The sequence below is a fragment of the Lagopus muta genome, chromosome 2, assembly GCF_023343835.1.
Source record: "Lagopus muta isolate bLagMut1 chromosome 2, bLagMut1 primary, whole genome shotgun sequence".
NCBI classification, from domain to species: domain Eukaryota; kingdom Metazoa; phylum Chordata; class Aves; order Galliformes; family Phasianidae; genus Lagopus; species Lagopus muta.
Window position 1 is genome coordinate 22,574,527 of NC_064434.1, and position 16,030 is coordinate 22,590,556.

General features: G+C 45.2%; 2 protein-coding genes across 10 annotated transcripts in view; both read right to left on the reverse strand.

Moving 5' to 3' along the window:
• Positions 1–16,030, reverse strand: part of LOC125689595 (glutathione S-transferase-like) — a 19,744-nt gene continuing 3,714 nt past the window's right edge. The window contains exons 1-7 of one of the 7 annotated variants that reach the window (XM_048936992.1): positions 10,950–11,108; positions 5,675–5,788; positions 4,780–4,831; positions 3,784–3,916; positions 3,094–3,235; positions 2,061–2,192; positions 1–316 (exon numbers count right to left, since the gene is read on the reverse strand). In XM_048936992.1, coding sequence (XP_048792949.1) covers positions 197–316; positions 2,061–2,192; positions 3,094–3,235; positions 3,784–3,916; positions 4,780–4,831; positions 5,675–5,788; positions 10,950–11,093 — 837 coding nt within the window. In that variant the 5' untranslated portion in view covers positions 11,094–11,108 and the 3' untranslated portion in view covers positions 1–196. Of the gene's footprint in view, positions 317–2,060; positions 2,193–3,093; positions 3,236–3,783; positions 3,917–4,779; positions 4,832–5,674; positions 5,802–6,364; positions 6,482–7,677; positions 7,755–10,932; positions 11,109–16,030 lie in introns of those variants that run through there. The other 6 variants (XM_048936996.1, XM_048936994.1, XM_048936998.1 and 3 more) reach the window with 6 other exon arrangements.
• LOC125689601 (glutathione S-transferase-like) overlaps positions 11,916–16,030 on the reverse strand; it is a 21,322-nt gene continuing 17,207 nt past the window's right edge. For all 3 annotated transcript variants that reach the window (XM_048937012.1, XM_048937014.1, XM_048937013.1), the window contains exons 4-7: positions 15,246–15,378; positions 14,400–14,541; positions 13,371–13,502; positions 11,916–12,231 (exon numbers count right to left, since the gene is read on the reverse strand). In XM_048937012.1, coding sequence (XP_048792969.1) covers positions 12,112–12,231; positions 13,371–13,502; positions 14,400–14,541; positions 15,246–15,378 — 527 coding nt within the window. In that variant the 3' untranslated portion in view covers positions 11,916–12,111. The remainder of the gene's footprint in view (positions 12,232–13,370; positions 13,503–14,399; positions 14,542–15,245; positions 15,379–16,030) is intronic.

The window sequence follows — 16,030 nt, forward strand, 5'->3', positions numbered from 1 at the left end:
GAACATTTAAATGTCAACTTTATTTCTGGAAAACTTTAAGCATTTAAAGCAATTTGTTAAATTTGAGACAACTGAGTTAACATTGCATCTGCCAATGTGCATACAAAACTTGTGAAACTAATTTCAGTAATTTCACTTTGCTTCTCAGGAGTGCCACAGACAATGGAATGGAGTTGCATTGCTCTTAGGCTGCTGTTCAGTGGAAAATTGCTAGCACAGTTGCTATGTCTTTTTCCTGAATCAGTGGTTTTTTTGCACTGCCAGGCTGCAGGAATTTCTTGATGCTGGGGATATTGATCATTCTTGCTTTAAAACTCTACAAAACAAAAAGAAAACATCACTACGCTTAAGACCAATGGCAACTCTCAGAGTAACAGTACATTGGGTTACATGAACCTGGTGGCTGGCTCCTTGTGGCTGCATTTTGGGGCCATTTCTCTTTAGAGTGTTTATAATTGATGCTGATGCAGAACTCAATAGCATCCAAAGCATGTTTGAAGACAACTCTAATTTAAAAGGAGCTGCTGACTCTCTTAGAGGGGGGAAGATCTTGCAGAGAGAGCTCCCAAAAAACTAGAAAGCTGGCAGTCACCACCACATTAAATTTAAGATGAGTAAATGAATGCTGGATTCTGCACCTGGAATGCAGCAACCTTTGATGTATGTATGGAGAGAGGCTGGAAAGCCACCTCAACAAAAGGGAGCTGGGGTTCTGGTTGATGATGAATCGGACAAAGCCAGCAGTGTGCCTGGCAGCCCAAAGGGCCAACGCACTCTGCAGTGCCTCAGGCCCAGCGCTGCCTCTGGTAGAGGGGAGGGGTTGCCCAGCTCTGCTCTGTGCGGCCTCACCTCCAGCACTGTGTGCAGGTTTGGCTGCCACAATGTAAGGACATAAAGCTGTTACTATGTCCACGTGGGGCTACACAAATGGCAAAGTGGCTGGAGGGCAAGAGATAGAAGGAGTAGACGAGGTCCCTTCATGTGTTCAGCCCTGAGCAGAGGAGCTGAGAAGAGACTTCATGGCAGCTGCAGCTCCTCATAGGGAGCAGTTGCAGTGCCGAGCTCAGCTCTGTGACAGCAGCAGGGCCTGAGGGAATGGCATGGGGAATCTCTCCAGCCAGGGTCAGGCTGGGAATTAAAAATTTTTCTTCACCAGAAGGCAATGGGCATGGTCTGAAGCTGCCAGAATCACAGGAATTTGAAGGGGCCTCGAAAAACCACCTTGTCCAATCCCTCTGCCAGAGTAGGATCACTTAGATTAGGTCACACAGGAACACATCCAGGTCAGTTTTGAATGTCTCCAGTGAAAGAGACCCCACAACCTCTCTGGGCAGCCGGTTCCACTGTTCAGTTACTCTTACTGGGAAGAAGTTTTTTCTCAAATTTATGTGGAATCCCCTATGTTATGGCTTGTACCCAGTGCCCCTTGTCCTATAACTGTATGTCACTGAGCTCCATCCACCTGACACTCAACCTTTACATATTTATAAGCATTAATGATGTCGCCCCTCAGATTTCAACAAGCAAAAAAGACACAGCACCCTCAGAATTATCCTACAAGGGAGATGCTCCACTTCCCTAATCATCTTTGTAGCCTTGTTCGGGAATCTCTCAAGGAGTTCCTTGTCCTTCTTGAACTGAGGGGGCCAAAATTGGACACCTATTTCAGAGGTGGTCTCACCAGGGAAGAGGAAAGGGGGAGGAAGCATTCAAGGGGCATTTGGACAATGCTCTCAAACACTGAATTTGAATTTAGGGCGGTCCCCTGTGGAGCCAAAAGCTACAATCAGTGGTCCTTGTGATTCTCTTCCAACTCAAGGTATTATGGGATTTTAAGAATCCATGCTTCAACCTACTATACATTTCAATACCCTGGTGGCTGAGCACACAGAAAACCACCATAACTATCAGTATTTCAGGCTGGCCAGTACCACTCAGAGTATTTGCTTTTAATTACACACTCCTTTCCAACCCCCTCCCCCCCCATATTTTCTCAACCAATTTAATAAATCAGAGGTTCTGCTTTGGTTTAATTCCTTTAAAACTGTCTATGCAATTACCTGCAAGAGAGGAAATTTTGCAAGTGCATCAGGCTTCAACTCTTCCAACCACAAAATGTCTTCCAGTAAACTCACATCTGCTTTGCTCATCTTGTTGCCAACAAGAAAGTCGTGCCCATGGTCTTTCAAAACCTAAAAACATGGAACAGAAGCAGGTGTGATATGTAGGCATGCCACTTAATGTTACTTAAAGCAAGGTCATTTTTTCATGGAATTGTCCCTGAAGCAAGAAGTAGTAGTAAGAACATCTGTACTGCAAGCAGATCACCACTGTCATCACAGCCATTCTACATCTGTCCTTTCCCTTCCACAGCTTTTCTTCTCTTTTTCCTGGCAGCTGAGGTCTAGCCCTCTTGCCTTCCGTTCTGTAGCCCCTGTAATTGAGCACTTCCTCACTCAGTGTTGGTCTACACATCATGGAACACAACCAGCACTGTACAACATTTGCAAGAGACACAAATTCAGCCTAGGCCATTGCAGGAGATCTTGGTCTCTTTCAAATGATGGGTAGCTCCCTTATTTCTCACCTGTTTCTGCTTCAGTTGGGGGAATATTGCACTGGGGCTCTCTGCATGTAGCCCATGCCTCAGTTTCTTGACACCCTGCTTCCAGCTCACCCATCTCCCTTTTTTTCCTTTTTCAATTACAAAAGGGCCTGCAATCCTTCTTCTGTGTGTGTGCTGCAATGCTTCTAATGCACGTTTGGTCAGAGGCTCCTGTACTTCAGGAGGAGGCTTCAGGTAGAACCCAGTGCTACTGTGGCTTTTTTCTGAAACAAATGCAGACTGAAACATGGACATCTGTGGAACTCAGTGTGTCCTGGCTTGTTGCAGCTCTGCATATCTCCTAGATCTGCAGTGTCTTCTGTCTCCTCTGAGGTGTTCTGTCTCCAGCCTTATCTCACTCCCACCACAGCCTAAGCATTTACATGGAATTTTTCCTTTCCTTTTGTCTGAATAAAAAGACTGTGTAGACCAGGAATGAAGTTTCAGGAAAACAATGTTAATTAAGCTACTAAATCATTGCCACGTACCTTCTCGAAGACTGGTAAGTATCTGTTTGTGGCTTTGTCCATAATATTTGCAAGATCTTTCTCCTTTTCATTAGCTGGTTTGAATTCATGGAACATGACTAACTCATGCAGATCTGCCAATCCTTCTGCATACATGTCAATTCTGGAAGGAACAGATCCAGTTGGTCAAGTCAAAAATAGGAGTTCTGAATAGCACAACAGGAACAAGCTTAAACATCAGTAAAAGGCTGCGCTCCATCTTTTTTTCACTTCTGTGCATTAAAAATTTTTCAAACCCAAATACAGAATTGGCATATGTGCATCCAAACCCACTCTAACACTCTCATCAGGTATGTTCAATTTAACATTAGATTTACACAATTCCTAACAAATATATTGAAATGTTTGACATCTACTGAATAACCTGTTTGAACATTCTTGAGATTAAACCATGGAATGCCAGTGCTTTTTTTTTTCCCCTGATAAAGCACTGATCTCTGATCTTCAGAAACTCCCTGCTGCCTTTCTTCTTATCCTATCTACCTATTTATTGCTATTGTACACATCACCTGCACTCACGGTCAACACATGCTCTAAGAAAACTCCCTGAATCTAAACTTCTTGTGAGTTACATGTATGCAGAGATATTCTTGTGTCACACAGAAAAGCAGTACCAGCTACAAGCTAACAAAGGTAGTACTGGTACAGTACAGGGCTCTCTCCTTCAGGTCCTTCCCATAGAGATTGTATTTCCCTGCTATGTAGTTGAGGATGGCTCTGGTCTGCACCAACTTCATCCCATCAATCTCCACCATGGGCACTTGCTGGAACAGCAGGAATCCATCTGGGGAAGAAGAAGATAAGGAGATGCTGAGCATCTGTGAATGAAAACCATCTAAGGGGACACAGGGAAATATCCAATGTTGTTTTTCATTTGTGGCATGCTTCCTCAATCTCCTTATACAATATGGGAAAAGTAGTTTGGAAACCTAGACTACTGTTAATATTTATGTTCATGTTTAGAGTTAATATACACATTAATATGTCTTTGTGACTCCTACGCTGACTTTACATTGGCCGAATAACGGTTGGTGTTTCCCATGATTAGTGCAAGAGCTAAATACAACTTGATAGGAGACTGTAGTTGTGTAAATCCCTTCCTGAGGAAGATCAGGATGGCAAATGCCACTCTGAGTTAGATATCTTTGAAAAGACAAGCAATGACCACAGATGTGTAATCTGGTTTGGAGGAAATGTGAGTAACCAGACTCACAGCAATGGAATCTATGGAGAGCAAGGTGAACAACTGACAATGGACTTACACTCACGCAAAGAAGGTGCCAGCAGGAGTAGGTGATGGAGTGCTGGCAAAGGTTGCCCAGAGGCTATAGAGTCTCTTCCTTGGAGATCTTCAAAAGCTTTGTGGATGTGGTCCTGGGGACCTACTCTGGGTGTCCCTGCTTAAGCAGGAGTCATGCCGGATGGACCCCAGGGTGATGATTACTGTATCTCACTGTTCACTGCAGGGGAGTTGGACTAGATGGCCTTCAAATGTCCCATCCAGCTCCAATGATTCTATGAGTACGTGACTCCATACAAGCTATTCTAGGCTTTCTTCTCAAGAGAAATTAAATTCCTCTCACGTTCTAGAACAAACAATTCTCTTCATTATTATTATTGAATTATTAAAAACCAAGGGAAACTTACCTGTCCTTAACTTTTGGTAATCATCCTTTGATTTCATAATTCTTTCTTCAAACTGTAGGGAATATGGAAGAAAAACTGTTTTCTGACTGCATGTTTTAACTTTCGCTTGTTGCGACACAACAAGGGCCCAAAACACAACGCTGATGGGAATTTTGTTTTAAAAACGCCAAGCCATGTTTTAAAGAATTAGTTTGCCTTTGCCATATCGTCTCTTCATCCCTCTCCCTGCTGAAGCTCATTGCTGTGCTCACATCCACTATTTAGCCTCCATAACTATTCAGGAAGCACTGGTCAGCATCAGTGGGTGCCATTTTTTTTGCACGGGGGAATTCAATTCCACAAATTTCCTTCATACACACATTCATGGCAGATGCCATGGTGGCAGACTGCCCCTCTGCTGCCACCTTTCTCCCAGCAGTAACATGGAATGAAATATTGCCAGGAACATTCAACCTCCACTGCCACAACAACAAAATCCACCTCTGACATGATGGGCAAACATAATAAAAAAAGGGGCATTACTTTCAGAGCAGTCCTCCTACGCTGATACCACCACTAATATAAATATAAGCTATTTTGGACACTGAGAGCAAACTAGAGGCCATCAGAAATTGAAGGACTCATCCCCTCAGATCAGAGGAGACAAGTCCTGCTGTGCTGTGTTTTCAACTCATTTCTTTCACTTCTCACAAGGCACATGGATGTATAATGCTAACAGTGGGACTGACACACAGTGCTTGGAAGAGAAACAGGAACTTTGTCATCACAGGCTTGGTTCTGGTTGTGCAATGCATTAAAGGGAGAATCTGAAACTGCTGGTATGTCCCATTATTAATAAAGAATACTTTAAACAAGTGTTTGTCACGTGTTCTTAGTATAACAACCATATACAAACCTCAACTCCAGCAGCTGCTAGTAGCCACCTTATTGGTTCCATTCGGCCTCGTACACTAGCATAGTGCACAACTGGCTTCCCAGACATGCTTCCACGTATCTGATGTCCTTCTGTCTAGAATGAAGAACTATCACAAATCAAGCAGGATCAGAATCTGTTCATCAAACTCCAACTGGTTCTCAGCACCGCTCAAAGTTGACGTCTTTTAAACCAGTGACTGATAACGCAGGACTCTCATCAAATCAGCAGAGGAGACAAGAGTGAGAACGTACTGGAAAGCAGTACTGTATTTCACACATGCAGTTTAGTTAAGAACAACTGTGTGCTGACAGCAAGTGGCCCATATCACAGAACTTGCAAAGCAAAGATTTCTTCCAGCCCAAAGCGTTCCGCTCAGTCTGAAGATCTGCATAAACTCAGTAATTACTGCAGTTTCTCTACTAGAGTTTACGGTCCACTATAAAGAGACAGGAAGAATTTTCCCCCCTATCCTCGTTCACATTCATAGAATAAAATCATAGAACCACTAGAGTTAGAAAAGACCTTTAAGATTGTCTTCTCCAACCATGCAGCCATCCCCACCACGCCCTCTGTAAAATCAATGAGTTTTAAGATGTTATAACTACAAAATAAACAAGAGTTAGGCAAAACAGATTATAATAACAAAAAGAGAAGAGATAGAAAGCTTACCCATATCCTGGGCCCACCTACAAAACTCCAGAAGAGATCCTACCCCACTGGTAGCCAGCTCTTAAATGCGTCCACAAGAGCTGGAGCCAGGCTCCACCCCTTCCTGCAGCACAGGTGAGTTGCCTTCACCTTGCTCCCAAGGCTGACTCATTGCTCACCTCAGGTGATCAATCTATGGTGTTCAGGCTGTGACTCAGCAGTCCCCATACACCCTCTAACCACGTCCCTCAGTGCTACATCTGTGCTTTTCTTGAACACCTGCAGGGACTGTGAGTGCACCTCTTCCCTGGGCAGCCTGTTCTAATACCTCACTGTTATGGCTGAGAATAAATTGTTCTCCTAATATCTGGACCTGCTTTCCTAACCTGAAACTCCTCTGGTGCAACTTGAGGCCAGCACCTTGCCCTGTCAATTATTACCGTGGAGAAGAGGCCGACCCCCACCACGCAACAACCTCCTTTGGTGTTCAAGGCAATAAAGTCTCCCCTGAGCCCCCTCTGCCCCAGACCACACAACCCCAGTTTCCTCTGCTGCTCCTCATAACACTTGTGCTCCACACCCTCCACAGTTTCACTGGAATTATCTGGATGTGCTCCAGGGACTCAGTGTGTTTGTTACAGGGAGGGACCCAAATCTGAACACTGCATTTATTTAACTCCATTCAGCAGCGCTTTCTGGGCCTGGGCACCCAGCCACTTTTTTCCCAGCACGGTGTTTATGCACATCCAAGCAATGGGTTGTCAGCTTCACCAGGAGTACAGAAAGACAGGGTCAAAGCCTTCACTAAAGTCCAGGTAGACCATATTCACAGACTTTCCCTCATCCTCTTGGCATGTCACTTGGTCATAGAAAGAGAGCAGGTTGGTCAAGCAGGACATTCCTTACATGAACCCTTGCAGTTTATGCTTGACTGCCTGGCATCTGCACCTTTAAAAACCAGCGCACAACAAACACAGCAACAGTGTAGGCAGCACCCACTTCATATTCATGTCACAGTTATGAAAAACAAGTCAACAAACAAGCTGAAGTATGAACTGCAGCAAAAAGCAAATGGCTACAACAAAACATATCCCCCTGTAAACAGCATGCCATTGTCTCTAAAACAGGAACCACTTCACACTTCTGAGATCTAAGCTGATCTCTCTTCAAACTGAGTGCATACAAAGCAGTTAATTATTAATTAATCATCTGATGCACAAAAGAATGTTAGCAAAGAATTCACCTGAAGGTATTAAATTCACAAAATCCATCCACAGACTATAGCATTCAAGTACACAAATCCTCCATGCATATCCAAAAGCCAAAAAGCTTACCTTGCACAGACTGGAACTCGCTCTGAGCTCTCAGCAGCTTTGTCCTGAGGTTATGGAGCTTTTAGCCCCTCCTACACAGCAAATTGTTGTTGGGTAACACTGTTTCTTAGTTAAAACATTTAGCTTTAATCACTTATTACCTACAATAAAATTCATCACTAATGCTGACGGTGCACATATGTAATACTTGTGAGAGGTCACCATCATTCTGGACAAGCGTGACAGAAACAAACTTTATACTTCACATTATCACAGTCTGGCAACTTGCTTCTTAACAAAAGTCACAGCTGCCAAAAACCTTCCATAGTTGAAGAAAAAAATAGCACGATACTAATCCAATTTTAATTAAAATATTTCATGATTTTGTAGTTTTGTATCTCTTTACACACATTAGAACAATAATTTCAGCTGGAATCCTTTGTCAGGTTCCTTCCCTTCCTTTAGAGGTAGGGGATGTTCCTTTAGGATATTTTCATCTGAAGGACCTCATTTTTGAAAACAGAAGTGTTTTTTTCTTTCTGACAAAGAACTACCCTGGATTTGACCTGGGGAAAAGGATTGCTGCTAATGAGAGTAGGAGGTGGTGAACGGAGATTGCTATCAGGAGGGCCAATTGTTTTATTTGATAACTGTGTTGATACCAAAGAGTTTAGTATCTTATGATCTCCTCTGCCCTCAACCTCCTGTCTAATTTCCTGTCTAATCTGTAGGCAACACATGCACCCAAGGTGAGTGTGCTCTGTGAAGAAGTGCTGAATCACCCCAGGCTTGAATGTGGGCCAGGACATTATTCTATTACAGAGAGGGAGAATGAGCTGTAAGTTAAAGAATTGAGCTGTTACAGTACAGGGCTTGTTCCTTCTGGTGCTCCTCACAGATGGTGATGGACAGCACAGATTTCCTGCTGCTCTCCATTCAGTAGACCTAAATATGGGTAGGAGGAAACCCTCACCAAGCACCGGAGCCGATACCCAAAACAAAGTCAGCAGTTTGCACTCTGGATCATGAGAACAGCTTTTCCATATTGTGAGAACAGCCATTTGCATAGCCTGAGTAGATAGAAACTGAAGGATGGAGGCTTGCATAAATGTAAGCTCAAGAACAGAGTGCAGAGGAGGCCGTGGAGCATGTTGTCAATTGAAGATAAGACTGTAGAATAGATGTCTTGTTGTTGAAGATAAGATGGCAAAACAGATGCCTCTGCCCAGTGTAACATCAGTGGGAACTCATTTGGACTACCTTCACTAAGAGGTTGGAAATTTACAGCGAGAATACATCCCAAGACCACTAGGGATGTTATTTCTGCCCTTGTCCTTAGAACCTAATGAAAGAATGCAGCAATTACGCCTTTAAATATGTACTTGCTGCTTCTCTTGGTGTGCATGTCTGGTGGGAGCAATCCCCCATGCACTCAGCCCTGTAAGAAACGGAATACCTGCTTGACAAAACTCTTTGTCATGTCAATTTACTTTGATGGTTTTCTCAGCTTCAACTCAAAAAGTCAAAATCTGTCATGTGTGAAGGCATCTGATTTTTAAGTACTTCTGTCTTCAGATGAACAATCCAGGCAGAAAAGCTAGGGGAAATCTCTAATATATACCTTAATAACTTATTAACTGCACTGTGTTACTGTATTCATGGGAGGAGGAGGGAATGTAGGGAAGGGAGCTTCAGCTGTGACTAAGGAGACCTGCAGGGATATGCCCGGCCCTGCCTTGTTGCAGACACAAAGCACACATCTGGTGCTCTGTATCATTCAAACCAACTGGGTACTTCTTGGATTTTCTGAACTGTCTCTGCATGTGTTCAGCACACCTAAAATCCAACTCACACATTCACCCACAACACATTTCTCATGACTTCCACCCTCATAATCCGGCTGGGTAGGTATTAACCAAACAATCTTTTACACTCAAGGATAAGTTTACACAACATAGCCCTGCAGTCATCAGTAACACAGCTCCAGGGAGTTACCTGCTCACTGTTGCCTTTAAAGCTCTCTCTGCACATTCACATCACGACTCTCTCCTCAGAAGCACATCCCCTGCTTTGAGATTTTCTTCTCTCTAGCTTGCTCCCTTTCTCTCTGCTGCTTAGCTTGCAGTTACGGTTTGGGTCTTCTTGGCAATAAACGGTCTGACTTTGAGTACAGAAACACCCATGTCCTTGGAAGCTCATTATGTTGGGTGCTATCTTCAACATGCTCTATGAGGAAGAGCCCAAGCTTTGCAGCAGAACGCTGCCCAAGCAACAGGGGCTCCAAACCTCTGCTCAGCTAACAGCTTGCCCTGGGGATTCCCAGACATTTCAGTCTCCTTCAGCAAAGTTCTCCTTTCACATAAATAGGTGCTTGATAACAAGGACTTGATAAAGTCTTGACAAATCGGACTAGAGCTGCTTGATGCCTAACTAATACCTCATCAGCAATAAGGTGTTTAGGAAAGTGCCAAGTTACGGCTACACTGCATGCACACACAGAAGACCACGATCTATGCTCTATTTCTCTTTCCTCTAGGGGGTGACTTGCACTACTCCAATAAAAGTAGTGCTCCCAAACAGCATTTCTTTCAGAATTACTTCATTCCATGGTGCTCCAGAAATAGGTGACGCTCTCCAGTCCTCTCTCCTGAGGACAGAGCTGCACTCGGGGCCCTCACACCATGGACCAGCACTGGACGAGCACTCCAACCTCCAACATGTGCGTACAGGCTGGGAAACGCACTACAAGGGCAGGCTAGCTAAGCAGAAAGAGAAAACTTCCCTGACCTTCCCCAAAGCACAGGGACAGCTGGTAAAAAGCAACCCAGCCAAAGCCACGCTCGCCAGCGTCAGCAAAAGAACCTCTGTACCAGGCTGCACTTGTCCATCACAGCTCCCTCACACACCGGCCAAGGCCTGAAGCTCTGGGGCACGAGAGGAAGAGCAGAGATCTTCCAGCAATGGCACCGCTGAGGATCAGCTCTGGGCTTTGGGCTCAACACCTACTGTGCTGGCACCGCGCTGAAGGGATTCTGTTACCGCTCTGCAACACACCTCCTTGGAAAGCATCGACTCACATCCGCGTAGCAAACGTGTACCTTTCCTGAGCAGCACTGCTGGGCCCAAAGAGAGGCACAAACCCCATCTCCTGCCCCTGTCCCCGCGGCCCCAGCCCAGTAGGTCCCGCTCCTAGCGCCGCTGCCCTGACGGACCGCTCCCTCGGCCGGAACCCATGATCTGGCCGCCTCCCCCAAGCTCGGCCCGAGCCCAGCGCACCTCCCCTCCGCCAGTACCGCCGCTGAAGCCGCCGCTACAGCTGACCGCTCCCTGTACCGCCGCTGCAGCCCCGCAGCTCCAGACCCGTCCTGGTGTCCCGTGCCTGACGTGGGCGGCCCCGGGAGGCTCCGTGCTGCCGTGTGCTGAGGGGCAGGGCGCATGAGAAGCTGAAACGGCTTCGGCTCGGTGGGAGCGCTGCTCGGCAGTCAGCTCGGTGCCAGCGAGGAATCAACAGGGCTTTCATCAAAAACCCAAAGCGCAGGGCCGGGGCAGCCCTTGGAAAGAGGCTTAGCTGAAAGCAGGTGGCGTTAGCAGGAGTTTCAGGGCCTGGAGGTGGCCCAGCTTCACGCTGGCAGCGCTACAACATCCACATCTTTCTGGTTTCTGCTGCTGCGTTTACACACGTGGGTGATGAGCTGAGCACGGAGTTACATACTCCACTTCCTTGCTGGCCTCTCAGTACAGCTGGATTTCAGGGACTGTTACACACAGCTCAAAACTGAGTTCAGTATCAGCTGGCAGCAGTCAAGGCAAAGCTACCTGTGTCAGGGCCCTGCTACTGCCTGAGGCCAGGCAGAAACCTCCTTCCTCAGCCATAACAGCTTCTCAACTCTACAGCTGGCCTCAAGCATTCCTCTTTCCATCGAGTGCTCATGGCAGCCACAGCTGAGTTTGCTAAAGGAGGTATTGGAGAAGCGGCCGTACAAGAGGCTGAAATGCTACTGACAAAACAGAAGTGCAGCAGAACCACGATCCCAACGTACACCAAGCCGAGGAACAGCTCAGGTCAGAGGAAAGCTGAATTCAAACAGTTCATCTCCCTTAGGCCAGAACCTGCAGGTTCTGCCAAGCTCTTTCCAGGACGGGCACGTTGTCCACTGTTCAGGCTAAGCTCCTACGTGTTCCAGCAATGCTAGGAATCACCAGTAAGAGAGAACAGGAGAGCCCTCGGATGAGTCAGTAGCAGCAAGGAGTCACTGAACGAGCATTTAAATGTCAACTTTATTTCTGGAAAACTTTAAGCATTTAAAGCAATTTGTTAAATTTGAGACAACTGAGTTAACATTGCATCTGCCAATGTGCATACAAAACTTGTGAAACTAATTTCAGTAATTTCACTTTGCTTCTCAGGAATGCCACAGACAATGGAATGGAGTTGCACTGTGCTTAGGCTGCTGTTCAACTGAAAATTGCTAGCAGGTTTGGTATGTCTTTTTCCTGTAGAGGTGGTTTCCTTGGGCTGCCAGGCTGCAGGAATTTCTTGATGCTGGGGATATTGCTCATTCTTGCTTTAAAACTCTACAAAACAAAAAGAAAACATCACTACACTTAAGACCAATGGCAACTCTCAGAGTAACAGTACATTGGGTTACATGAGCCTGGTGGCTGCATTTTGGGGCCATTTCTCTTTAGAGTGTTTATAAATGATGCAAATGCAGAACTCGGACGCATCCTAAGTAGGTTTATGGACGATCCGAAGTTAAAGGAGCACTTGACACTCCAAGAGATGGGGAAACCTTGCAGAGAGAGCTCCCAGAAAACTGGAAGGCTGGTAGTAACCCACTACTGAGATTAACATGAGTGAATGAATGCTGGATTTTGCACCTGAGATGTGGCAACATCGGATTATTGGTATGTAGAGTGAGAGTAGAGAGGCTGGAGAGCAGCCCAAAGAAAAGGGATCTGTAATTCCAGCTGATGATGAAGTTGATGACATGTTGGACAAAGCCAGCAGTGTGCCTGGCAGCCCAAAGGGCCAACGCACCTTGCAGTGCCTCAGGCCCAGCACTGTCTCTGGGAGAGGGGAGGGGTTGTACTGCTCTGCTCTGTGCGGCCTCACCTCCAGCACTGTGTGCAGGTTTGGCTGCCACAATGTAAGAAGGACGTAAACCTCTTACAGCGTCCACATGGAGCTACACAAATGGCAAAGTATCTGGAGAGCAAGACATAGGACGACTTCATGGCCCTGCTGCTCCCTACAAGTAGCAGTTGCAGTGCTGAGCTCTGCTCTGTGACAGCAGCAGGGCCTGAGGGAATGGCATGGGGAATCTCTCCAGCCAGGGTCAGGCTGGGAATTAAAAATGTTTCTTCACCAGAGGGCAATGGGCATGGAACAGGCAGCCCAGGGCAGTGTTTGATTTCAGACAATGGGTTGAATTTCAGGTGATCCTCTGTGGAGCCAGGAGCTGGAATCAGGAGCTCTTGTGACTCTATTCAAACTCAAGGTATTATGGGATTTTAGGAATCTATGCTTCAACCTGCTATACATTTCAATACCCTGGTGGCTGAAGTGACACCATAACTATCAGTATTCCAGGCTGGCCAGTACCACTTAGGGTATTTGACTTTTCTTAGCCACCCAAAACCGTATTTTCTCAACCAGTTTAAATCAGTGTTCTTCTGTGGTTTATTTCCTTTAAAACTGTCTATGCAATTACCTGCAAGAGAGAAAATTTTGCAAGTGCATCAGCCTTGAACTCTTCCAACATTAAAATGGTTTCTAGTAAATTCACATCCGCTCTGCTCATCTTGTTGCCAACAAGAAAGTCATGCCCGTGGTCTTTCAAAACCTGAAACACGGAACAGAAGCAGGTGTGATATGTAGGCATGCCACTTAATGTTACTTCAAGTCTTTCTCTCATGGAATTGTCCCTGAAGCAAGAAGAAGTAATGAGAACATCTGTACTGCAAGCAGATCACCACTCTGTCATCACAGCCATTCTACATCTGTCCTTTCCCTTCCACAGCTTTTCTTCTCTTTTTCCTGGCAGCTGAGGTCTAGCCCTCTTGCCTTCCGTTCTGTAGCCCCTGTAATTGAGCACTTCCTCACTCAGTGTTGGTCTACACATCATGGAACACAACCAGCACTGTACAACATTTGCAAGAGACACAAATTCAGCCCAGGCCATTGCAGGAGATCTTGGTCTCTTTCAAATGATGGGTAGCTCCCTTGTTTCTCACCTGTTTCTGCTTCAGCTGGGGGAATATTGCACTGGGGCTCTCTGCATGTAGCCCGTGCCTCAGTTTCTTGACACCCTGCTTCCAGCTCACCCATCTCCCCTTTTTTCCTTTTTCAATTACAAAAGGGCCTGCAATCCTTCTTCTGTGTGTGTGCTGCAATGCTTCTAATGCACGTTTGGTCAGAGGCTCCTGTACTTCAGGAGGAGGCTTCAGGTAGAACCCAGTGCTACTGTGGCTTTTTTCTGAAACAAATGCAGACTGAAACATGGACATCTGTGGAACTCAGTGTGTCCTGGCTTGTTGCAGCTCTGCATATCTCCTAGATCTGCAGTGTCTTCTGTCTCCTCTGAGGTGTTCTGTCTCCAGCCTTATCTCACTCCCACCACAGCCAAAGCATTTACATGGAATTTTTCCTTTCCTTTTGTCTGAATAAAAAGACTGTGTAGACCAGGAATGAAGTTTCAGGAAAACAATGTTAATTAAGCTACTAAATCATTGCCACGTACCTTCTCAAAGACTGGTAAGTATCTGTTTGTGGCCTTGTCCATAATATTTGCAAGATCTTTCTCCTTTTCATTAGCTGGTTTGAAGTCATGGTTCATGATTATATCATACAGATCTGCCATTGCTTCCACATACATGTCAATTCTGAAAGGAACAGATCCAGTTGGTCAAGTCAAATCAAATATAGGAGATCTGAATAGCACAAAAGAAACTAGCTTGAACCCAACAGTAAAAGGCTGTGCTCCTTCTTTTTTCAACAGGAGTAATACTTCTCATATATAATACTTCTCAGCATATAATTCTTTTTAAACCCAATTAAAGAATTGGCATATGTGTTCATACAATTTCTAATAAATATCCTGAAATCATAGAATCACAAGGTTGGAAAGGACCTACAAGATTATCTAGTCCAACCATCCTCCCATTCCCAATGCTACCACAAGCTACTAAACCATATCTCGAAGCTCCTCATCCATACACCTTTTGAACACTGCCAGGGATGGCGACTCCACCACCTCCCTGAGTGAATGTCTGACCTCTATTGAATAATGTACAGAATAGCTTATTAACAATCTTCAGGTTAAACCATGGAATGCCAGTGCTTTTTTTTTTTCCCCTGATAAAGCACTGATCTCTGATCTTCAGAAACTCCCTGCTGCCTTTCTTCTTATCCTATCTACCTATTTATTGCTATTGTACACATCACCTGCACTCACGGTCAACACATGCTCTAAGAAAACTCCCTGAATCTAAACTTCTTGTGAGTTACATGTATGCAGAGATATTCTTGTGTCACACAGAAAAGCAGTACCAGCTACAAGCTAACAAAGGTAGTACTGGTACAGTACAGGGCTCTCTCCTTCAGGTCCTTCCCGTAGAGATTGTATTTCCCTGCTATGTAGTTGAGGATGGCTCTGGTCTGCACCAACTTCATCCCATCGATCTCCACCATGGGCACTTGCTGGAACAGCAGGAATCCATCTGGGGAAGAAGAAGATAAGGAGATGCTGAGCATCTGTGAATGAAAACCATCTAAGGGGACACAGGGAAATAACCAATGTTGTTTTTCATTTGTGGCATGCTTCCTCAATCTCCTTATACAATATGGGAAAAGTAGTTTGGAAACCTAGACTACTGTTAATATTTATGTTCATGTTTAGAGTTAATATACACATTAATATGTCTTTGTGACTCCTACGCTGACTTTACATTGGCCGAATAACAGTTGGTGTTTCCCATGATTAGTGCAAGAGCTAAATACAACTTGATATGAGACTGTAGTTGTGTAAATCCCTTCCTGAGGAAGATCAGGATGGCAAATGCCACTCTGAGTTAGATATCTTTGAAAAGACAAGCAATGACCACAGATGCGTAATTTGGTTTGGAGAAACCATGCTCACAGCAATGGAATCTATAGAGGGCAATGTGAGTCGCTGCAAGGAAAACAGGACCGCACCTGTGCAGGTTAAACTCAGAAATCTAGAACTCTGGCTCCATACAGATTATCAAACAACAGCTTTGTGGGCAGCCTAAAATATGAATGAATTTCATGATGATGTGACTGGAGAAAATGTACAGACATGGGGTAACTGGCAATGGGTTCATACTGATACAGAGAAGGTGCCACGTGAAC